The sequence below is a fragment of the Rhynchophorus ferrugineus genome, unplaced genomic scaffold (assembly GCF_030347505.1).
Source record: "Rhynchophorus ferrugineus isolate W39M unplaced genomic scaffold, kcgeb_rfMv2 rfM9, whole genome shotgun sequence".
In the NCBI taxonomy this organism is placed as follows: Eukaryota; Metazoa; Arthropoda; class Insecta; order Coleoptera; family Curculionidae; genus Rhynchophorus; species Rhynchophorus ferrugineus.
The window spans coordinates 20,723,600-20,733,673 of NW_027472588.1; the positions used below are offsets into that span (position 1 = coordinate 20,723,600).

Genomic DNA, 10,074 nt, shown 5'->3' on the forward strand with positions numbered 1-10,074 from the left:
ATTGAGCAATAGAAAGTGATTTTTGTATAGATTTGTAATGTAATGTTTACTGAACTGTAAACAGCATATTTTTCTCAGCTGTCAAGAGGCCGAATTGCATGACAAAAAAATTTAATTACTCCGAAGTTTACTTTCGCTGTTGAATTAGAACGGCTCAAGGTTATCAAGTATTGTTTAAAAGTTATGGTGAATATTAAACGATATGATCGTATCTCCTAAAATTCGATGTTTTAGAAGTGATTTACAGATACAACTACTAAAAGACAACCTAGTCAACAATAAAATAGCTTGTAGGTGAAAATTAGAAGCTCCATGGTTTCCTTCAGAACCATAAGTCGGGAGGTTGCTATGGCCTTAGATATGCAATTGCTATTTGATCCGGTTAATTAAGAAAAAACGGTCGTAAAACAAACAGAAACGCTGATAACTGAAAAGTCACATATTGGGCGTGATGCAATATGTTAAATGCCAAGGATTAAATATACATTTCTTTGCTTGTTGTAGTACTCTCTTATTGTCCATTCAGATTATCACTTGCTACATGAACCGCACTTCTATTTGTATGAATATATCAGATCTTGTTCTAGGATACCTTTAAATATATCAAAATCAAATGCTTCTAGAAAGTAGAGGAAATATAGTACTTAGCAATGGATTATATTAAGGAGTAAGCATTTAGTATTTCCATGATATCAATATCTTAGGTTATTCAACTAGTTATTATCTAGTAATTTAGGCTCCAAAATCATGGATCTCAGCTACTCTACACGATTGCGTGTTAAATTTGACTTAATTTACCCATCTTACAACTAGGACTAAGAAATCATTAACAATTGAAAATAATGTGTAAGAAATTATTCTAAGATACGCTAACTCCCAATTGTTTTATTCTTTATCCAAATAAATCTTTTTAATGTGGAATACTATACTTTTGTTTTAGCACTACTAAATGTGATCACTAATAATTTCATTTACCACTTAATTTATCGAGCAATATGAGTGACTTAAGATTTTGCTGCTGCATAAAGTATAATTAAATAGCATTACCATAAACCACAGTTCATGTGCCCTAGTCTTATCCAGCCTGGTTACTTAGGTGATTAAGATTCTTATTTCTAAGGATTGAAATATTTTTTATATAAATATATTAATGAATCTTATAATATTAATAATTGATTAATTCACTGTGTTATTAATTAATTGATTTTATTGGAAAAACATACATCTTTAAAACAGTTACTTTATCAAGTACATAATAAATATTGAATGCCTGTGCAGCACTTACACTGTTGCTGGTAAACTGTTAAACCAATACACAGTCACGTTCCACCGCGTCCACGGCTGCCACGTCCTCTATTATTCTTAAGGATTTTACCACGAGGTCCTTTCTGTCTACCTCCTCTACCTCTTCCTCTTCCACCCCTTCCGCGATATTCCTGTGGATTTGGTGCGCCATTCCAATCGGAATTGTAATTATTAGATTGGGGTTGAGGTGGATGTCCTCTGAAGTTGCCTCTGCCTCTATAGTTGAAGTTATTGCCGCCATTACGCTGCCAACCTGAATTATAACTGCTCTGAGAATCTGAAATAGAAATATATAGTGCAATCTTTAATACAATATACAATTTTTGAAAATACTGCCCCTACAAACAATATGAAAAGAAAGCATACTAAAAAATCATAAACTTATTATTTCCATAATCATACCATCATCATAATATTCCTCTTCATAATCATCGTCATAACTGTCATCATAATTTGTTTTATTGGAGGTATTCCTATAGTCTTCATCTCCATATTCATCACAAGCAAAGTCATCTCCCACTCTAGGTGCTCCTGGTCTTAACAATCCTGGCCCTCTAGGTCCCATTATCCCCATTCCAGGGCCCATAGGACCTCTAGGTCGTAGGCCTCTAGGACCAATGCCGCCGGGACCCATAGGTCCGCCAGGCCGCATTCCTCCGGGCCCAAAATGATTCATTGGAGGTGGATTTCTCATATCAAAGTCTATGGGTGTGCGGAAATCGGTATCTTGATTCCTCATGTCGTTGTTTCCGAACATTCTCATATCGCTATCTGCAGAAAAAAATCGTTATATAAGCTAAACAACATTGATAAGAAATTTGGAATAACACTAACCACCCTTTGGGTTAAATGATCTCATATCCTGATCATTGCTTCTCATACTTCTATCGTCTTCATCAAAGTATTGATTATCACTGGCCTCATTGGTTATGTTATGCATATTATTAATTTCATCGTGATTTGTATCCTTCAAATAATCCTCTTCATCTGAATCTCTTATAGGCATAACGTCGTGTAGTTCTTCTATTTCACCAGAATCAATGAACTTTTGTAATGCGTCTGGTCCTTCCGAAATCGCTTTCTCTAGCTTGGAACCGGCTAAATCATTATATACAATACTAAATATATACATTAACAAGCAGTGACTCTACTTACGTTCTACCGGAATCAATTTTCCATAAATTATAATTGCATTAGGAGCGATTTTTTCCAACGGTACAACTCCAGGTGTATTTTCAACTAATTTAGAAATCACATCGTTGATACCGTCATCTGTAATAAGATAATTAACATTTGGAAAATAATTTGAACTGTAATCATAATTACCAGCACCACTTGTTTCATTCCACTGAGCTTGGAAGTTTCTTGGTATAGGCTTACTAAACGGCACCTTTTTAGGTTTAGGCTTATCCTCATTTGTTAACAATCCAGAATCTAAATCTAAACCTGGAATGGCTGTATTTTCATCGCCAATTAGTGCCGTTAGTTCTACCTTGTCTTCAGGACCCATTCCAGGAATAACTGAGGATGGTTCATCTAATAACAATGCTATTATATACCTGCCATATTTTGTCATAATACACTACCTCCGCCTATAACTTCCATATCGTCAAATCCGGCTATTCCAGCGGGAAGGGTATTTAAATTATATTTGTCACGCATCTGATCACCAGGTCGGTTCCGTGTCCAAAATTTACTAGTATGGTCATTTGATCCAGAACAAAGAATATGACCTAGCGGATGCCAAGCTAGAGTCCATACAATGCTGTCATGAGCTTGTTCTATTGCTCCTACTTCTTTATCAGCCCTACCAATATTATGACAAATATAATAAAATGTATATTTTAAACAAATAAAATACAAACAAATATTTGTATCTTATGTAAATGTCTTAACATTTAAGACAATTTCTTAAATATTTTCAATTAGCCATGAATTATTATTATTTTAATAACCATACAGGGTCTTTCAGTTTGTCGGATCTACGTTTGCAAATTACACGATTGAGCAATATGTTCAAATGATATAATTTTATTTTAAAAATTAATGTTTGTGAGAGAAAATAGAGAATTGCTCTTATTTTTCAACAGGCGCTGTTGTAAACAGTCGCTTCTTCTGGATCCAGTTAACGAGGTTTGGTGGCCACATTCAGGACCGTAAATTTAGTAAATAATTAACCAAGAACCGCCAGATCAGTTAACAAAATCGATATTGTCCCTAAAGGGTGCAGGAGAGTATCGACGTTCGACCTTTCGCAGATCTCAATTTAAGGAATTTTGCGTTGGGACTTGGACCTGTACAAGATCCCACTGACCCAGGAGCTCAAAGTTAATGACATATGTAGGCTTTTTAATAAAATGTTTAGTAATACATGACAGTATTGTTCAAATTTAAAATCGGTCCTACAGAGAAGGAAAGAAAATTGCAATTAAATTAATAAAATATAAATGCCGGAAGTTTCCTTTATGATTGGATTTATTTGATGGATTAAGGCCCAGCGAATTATATATAAATACAAAAGGCATAATTGTTCGATATCCAATAATGGATAATGGGGTGGATTGCTGGGCCTATGTGTGAGCAACGACTTGCTGATATATAGTTTTCGGTAGCCAGTGAATAGGCACTTTTTCAACCAATAAAATAGTTTCGCCGAGTGACCGTTAAAGTTGGAAAATTGTCGTTTGAGTAGTTTTTAGACTAATTTACAGTTTCCAGAATTCGAGCCATTTGACTAACCTAATGGCCCTTGGAGTTTACGATCTATGATGTTTATGTAACCGATGCAGATGCATACTTACAGAAGTATGCATATTTTACGGTTTCGATTTTGGTGATGTCGACCATGTAGATGCTAAACGATATAAGTGTGTTTAATTCGCTTTATAAAATAAAAATATATCTCACCCCACATGCCAAAACATAATGGCACCATCTGATCCTCCACTAGCAAATAATCCTTCGTGGACTGGATGCCAAGCAACACTTGACGCCTCTTTCTTATGTCCCCTAAAAGTCTGTACTTCCTGGCTAAGATTTCTCAGATCAAATAATTTCAATAAATGATCTCTGGAAGCAGTAATTAACCAATTTCCATTGGCATTCCATTTTAAGTCCATCACTGTCGATTTGTGAGCATGCCTATAAATAAATTAAGATAACATTTTAAAGTATATATTATAACAATGTGCTTACAAAGTAGCTAACGATTGTCCAGATTTAGGATCCCATAATTTAATGGGTTGCTGGTTATCTTTACTCCCCGATATAATCAAACCTTTCTGAGGATGCCAATGAACACATTTAACATCAGCACCATGCCCTGTGGAAACGTATGTTTCTAATTAAAAAACAAAAAACAAATCGTACCCTACTTACCGCGAAGTACTCTTTCTTCCTGATAGCGGAAAAAATCCCAAATGCGAAGCGTGCCGTCATCTGAACACGTAACAAACTTGGTGTCTGAGGGACTAAAACTACACAAAATAACCGAAAACAAATCAATATTAGAGAAAAACCCAATTGATAAAGTTTTATTTAAGAAAATACCCCCATATTCACCTGGCCATCTGTTTACTAGTTAATAAAGATAACCAGAAAATATAGAATATAAATGGGAAAACATTTTGACAAAAATTAAAAACACTAAATGCGTTTCCAGATTTTTATTAAATATTAATATAGTAATAGTAGAAATATACAGTGGATACGAGGTCGAATAACACATTACGATTAGTATGATTTCTTGGCTAATATTGTTTTTCAGAAGGATTTGTTGATCAATTATCAATTAAAAAATTAGGCCTCAAAGATTGAAATATAAAAAAGGAGTAAGATAAAAAAACGTGGAATTAACGTCAATTATTCTATACAAAATCCATTAGACGAGTTGGAATGGAACTTAAAATTTGCCGGAAAATTGGAAATTTTTATATCTATATGTTATAAATAAAATACAGTTATTATAGAGTAAAATATTATAGTAGTTAGTATATTATAGAGTAAAATATTATAGTAGTTAGTATATTATTGAGTAAAATATATGGCAATTGAATTATATTCTCAAAATATTTGTTTGATGTTATATGACATTTGAAACAATATTTGTTTGGGATTTAGGAGAGGTATTTTAAACAATTTCCTTTACATTTAAATGGACTATTCCGTTTATTTACTGATAAGAAAACATTATTTATTGAATATAAAGTCGGAAAAGTTATTTTGATGTAATACTGTCATATTCACAAACTTTCTATAAAAATTATTATATAAAATTATCACAAGAAAATATTTAATCTTGTGTTATCATTGCCACATAAATACTAGTATAAATTAATATATTAAATGTTTGTTTTTAAACAGAATTATTCATGCTATAAATTTAATTAATGTATATGATTATAATTACTATAAGCAGAAAATATTTTGGAATGGAATAATGAAAATAATTTTAAGTAAACTAAGATTATTAATTCATAAATCAGAATACCCATCAAATTACCGCAACCGATTACTATAAATCTATGTATCATTAGTGCAAAATAATTGATTACCAATATAAATTAATTTTGAAATACTTTGTCTCTTACCATTAGTGCAAAATTCAAAGATAATAGAAGATAAAGTTGAATTTGAAAATGAGGTCTTCTCAAAAGGTTAGAAATAAAACTGCAGGTCCTTGTGCCTTCCTAAACCTAAAAATCGGAGTTTAAGATGTAGAAAGGTACCAGGACCTGACTTCTGTATATTTCCTTGAAAAGAATTTATTCTAAGCAACTACATCATGATTACATTATCACAGAAACGTTTGCATACAGTCTTCCATAATTATACTTAAAAAAATAAATTAAAAATCATATAAATACTAGCAGTATTCCCTTTTTTATCATTATACAATGCGCATGATATTGCACTAATGTGGAGGGAAAAGGACGGGGTTACTTTTTTATTGTTTTTTGTATGTAGGGCTAATACAAACTGAAATATTATGTAGAGAAGTTGTAGATACCTGATGCCGCGTAGGGCTTCTTTATGGGCCTGGAACATTTTTACATTATTCATGTTGGATTGCCAGTATTTTACATAGCCAGCGTGGTCTCCTGTTACCATCCAGCTATCATTATGACTCCAAACCATGGTTCGCACTGGGCTATCATGGGCCTGTAAGAGAAATATTATATTAAATCATTGACTGTTTATGAACTAATTTTAAACAATAATGCAAATCTATAGAAATATGTATATTAACACTAATTGGTTTCACTATAGCTGTCAAAATTTATAAAATAATAATTGTCTAACATTTATTTACTTTCATGACATTTTCAATTATTTAAAATCATGCTCTTTATAAATAACATCCTTTAAATTAAGGTTAGTAATAGTTAGTTAGACTTTAAATATTTCAGTATTATAATGATTAATGTATAAATATATATAAAAATAATAAACATATAATTTATTAAAACTACAAAACTGGAAACTATCATAAGATCTATTAAATGATAAAATGAAACTTACCTGTAAAATAGTTTCAAAATTAAACGTTAGTCCATTCCATAATGTGAACTCTCCTGAACTGGCACCAGTTACTAAACGTCGTCCCTCAGGAGTCCATGCAATACAAAAAATTGGGCACCTTATTTTATTTGTTGCAGTTTTTACAAAACGTGTAGTAACACAATTTATTGGGTTATCAGGATATGAAGGAGGAGGCATTAAGTCGGGATAATACATTACATCAGGTTGTAAAGCACGCCGATCTCTATAGTCTCTTTGCCATATTCTATTCTGAAATATATTTTAAATTAAAATTGAAATCAATCAATAAAAAATCAATTAATTGGGAAACATTTATGCTAAACTATACAACTATTAGGATTAGATATATTTACAATATACTACATAAAGAAATTTACCTCTAGCTCTTTTATTATCGAAGAATTATAATCTACAGTTTTTCTCATCACAGATTTTCGTAATCTTTTTCCATCAAAATCCTCCAAAGTCATGTCCCCTAAAGGGCCAGGTAAAGGTTTATGAACATTCATAAATGGACGAAATTGTGGTCTCATATTATTAAAACCTGTAGTCAGAAATACGTTAACTCAAATGATAATCCAAACTACATAAAAACATACCCATGTTGTTTGGAGGTACAGCCAAATTTGGAGGCGGCATAGACATATTGGGAGGGGGTTGCGCGAAATCCATCGCTAATTAATTTGGTATTAAAGTTTTTGGAATTAAATGAATTGTTTATTTCTTATGTTTAAATTTTGTATGAAAGTTCATTTTGATTATCTGTGTAACGACATTATAAAAACCTTTAAATACTTCTATGTATGTTCAATGTATTTTAAAATATATTAGTCAAATATTGTTACTCTTAAAGGGAAAATGGTAAAATTTTTGTTACTGTTGATAACTAGTTTCTTTATATAACATTTAAATAAATATAACACGCTATTCTTTCAACTCTTTCCACTACTATAAATGTCAACGTCAACGTGCATTAGACTCTAATTATTAAGTATAAATTCCCTAGACTTTTACTCTTCTTTACCATTAATTCGGATATTAACCATAAAATTAAAAACGCATAAGCTACGGATGCCGAAAAAATAAGGTTTTTTTACCGATATATCGATATTTTTGTTAGACAATAGTTTTTGATATTTAAAAAAATTAAAAATATTTCTTAAACATCAAAAAGACCTTTTAGTAATTCCTTTTAGTGATTCCTTTTAGTAAACCTTTACAATTGACGCTTGATTTTCAAATTTTCAATTTTGAAAAATAACGATCTTTTCCCTGGTTTTTGCTATTTTTTAAAATTTATAAATATTTTTCTTTATTCGTATATATTTATTTATTGAAATTAGTAAAAATTATCTATATTGATATTTCGATATTTACAAAAAAATTGAAATTTTTCTTGGTGGCCGACAAGCAATCGTTAGTCTGCAGACCCTGTGCGTTCGGGTGTAATCGTAATTGCCCTTCGGTATCAGTTTTGTTGCCGTGTGGTCGGCAGACGACAGTAAAAGCCTATCCATCCATGCCTATTCAAGTTTCTATTGGCTAGGTCTGCACATGCGTACTTGTTCTAATCTAGCCTAACAATTTTCACAAATCCGGTCCTTTTCTACCACACCTTTTCTACCACACCTTTTGTACCTACTGTCTAGGGGTGTTGGCAACCGAAAAAAATATATTCGATATATTTTTAAAATATAAGAAATATCGATATTTTTTTGCAATTAGTATAAAAAATATCGATATCTTACCCAAAAATAAATCGATATTTTAAAGAAAAAACAAAATAGTGAAATACTGGATATTTCTTAAATTTCTTAAAAAGTAGTATTTTAGATAAACATTTAAAATTAAATACCAATTTCAAAGGATTGTTAAAAATAATATTTAATTTATTTTCAAAAAATAAATCGAAAAAAATCAGTTAACAAAATATCGATATATCCTGCAAAGGAATATCGGCCAAAAATATCGATATTTTTTCAGAAAATATCGATATAGCTTTATATCGATATTTGTTCTGCATCCCTACCACAGTCTTTTTTACTTTTTATGAGAAGTACTTAATATCACCAAATTAAAACGGCTGAAGCCGTGCGGCGTTGCCAATTATCCTCTCCAAACTATTATATTAAATACGAGTAGGGTAGGAAGTTAGGTAGGTGGGGTTTTTGGTAATATTTTGCGAATATACTCATAGAGTAATAGAGATGCAACTCAATAGGGGACTTTGCCGCAAAGTTTTGCTTTGCCGAAGTAATTTTATTGGTCAATTTAAATCTCCATTATAAGCACCCGTAAGAAAAATATTTTACTGTGAAGACATTTAATTATGTCATTCATAATGTCTGGCACGTGACAGCATTCACATCATGTTTAATTGACCAATGAAATTTTAATAAATTTTTTTTTTCTGAAATAAATTTATTAAATTAAATTCAATTAAATATACATATAAATAAAATATTTAAAAATAAATAAATATAAATATAATTTATAACAATAAATATATTTATATATAAAATATAAATATTATATACATATATATATAAAACCATAAGCAAAAAACTTTGATGCATTGCAAATCTCTCCGTTAGTACTTTTAATATTATATCCGAAAGATCATTATGGAATGTACAATTGAAGGGTTTTAAATTTACTTTTTTTTTAAACATTTGACAAAAATTTATATTATCGACGTGGAAAAATCGCAGAATAAAATAAGATATAACTCAAAGACCTACTGACAGTAGATTAAAACAATTTTGTTAGAGTCTGGGGCACGAGATATTATCTTGCCTCTATAAAATCAGTCTTAATTTGTGGGTCTACTGATTTATTCATAATTGTATGTAAACAAAAATCACATTTAATTTCTTTTTAAAAAAGTTTTATTAAATAACCTGAGATGTACACTACGGTACAACGTAAAATTTTGTTTGCTCTTATAGGAACATCTGGACTGAAGTTATAGAGTCAAGTTTTTAACAGTAAGAATGAACAGGAAGGGGGATACTGGCTGAACGAATATAAACTTTACCATTACCTTCTGGAGTTTGTTCAAATGTTGATGATACTTGCTTCGAACACCCTGGTTGTGAGCCTGGAACGATGGAAATAGGCACTACAAATATAGTAAGACAGTTTAGAAATTAATGGTAACAATTATGAACAGAAATGTGACTGACTCCTTCAATTTACCTTCGATATAATTTTAATTTTGATCGACTC

The 10,074-nt window shown here is 31.0% G+C and overlaps 1 protein-coding gene across 1 annotated transcript; it reads right to left on the reverse strand.

The window, feature by feature from the left end:
• Positions 1 to 1,189: 1,189 nt before the first annotated feature.
• On the reverse strand, positions 1,190 to 7,841 carry Wdr33 (WD repeat domain 33). The gene is made up of 13 exons (XM_076413837.1): positions 7,446 to 7,841; positions 7,224 to 7,390; positions 6,826 to 7,095; positions 6,314 to 6,465; positions 4,684 to 4,781; positions 4,501 to 4,627; positions 4,213 to 4,446; positions 2,892 to 3,112; positions 2,632 to 2,841; positions 2,461 to 2,577; positions 2,140 to 2,403; positions 1,708 to 2,076; positions 1,190 to 1,582 (listed from the first exon to the last, which is right to left on the reverse strand). The coding sequence occupies exons 1-13, from the start codon at positions 7,516 to 7,518 to the stop codon at positions 1,320 to 1,322; spliced, it is 2,565 nt and encodes an 854-aa protein (XP_076269952.1). The 5' UTR covers positions 7,519 to 7,841; the 3' UTR covers positions 1,190 to 1,319.
• Between the last annotated feature and the right edge of the window lie 2,233 nt (positions 7,842 to 10,074).

Excerpts from the sequence above, each read along its gene's own strand:
- Wdr33 (XM_076413837.1), bottom strand. The coding sequence starts at position 7,518 with ATGGATTTCGCGCAACCCCCTCCCAATATGTCTATGCCGCCTCCAAAT. Across the intron at positions 4,782-6,313 it reads GAAGCCCTACGCGGCATCAG|TTTTAGTCCCTCAGACACCA; the intron begins GTATCTACAACT and ends TATTTTGTGTAG. Across the intron at positions 4,447-4,500 it reads GGACAATCGTTAGCTACTTT|GCATGCTCACAAATCGACAG; the intron begins GTAAGCACATTG and ends ATTTATTTATAG.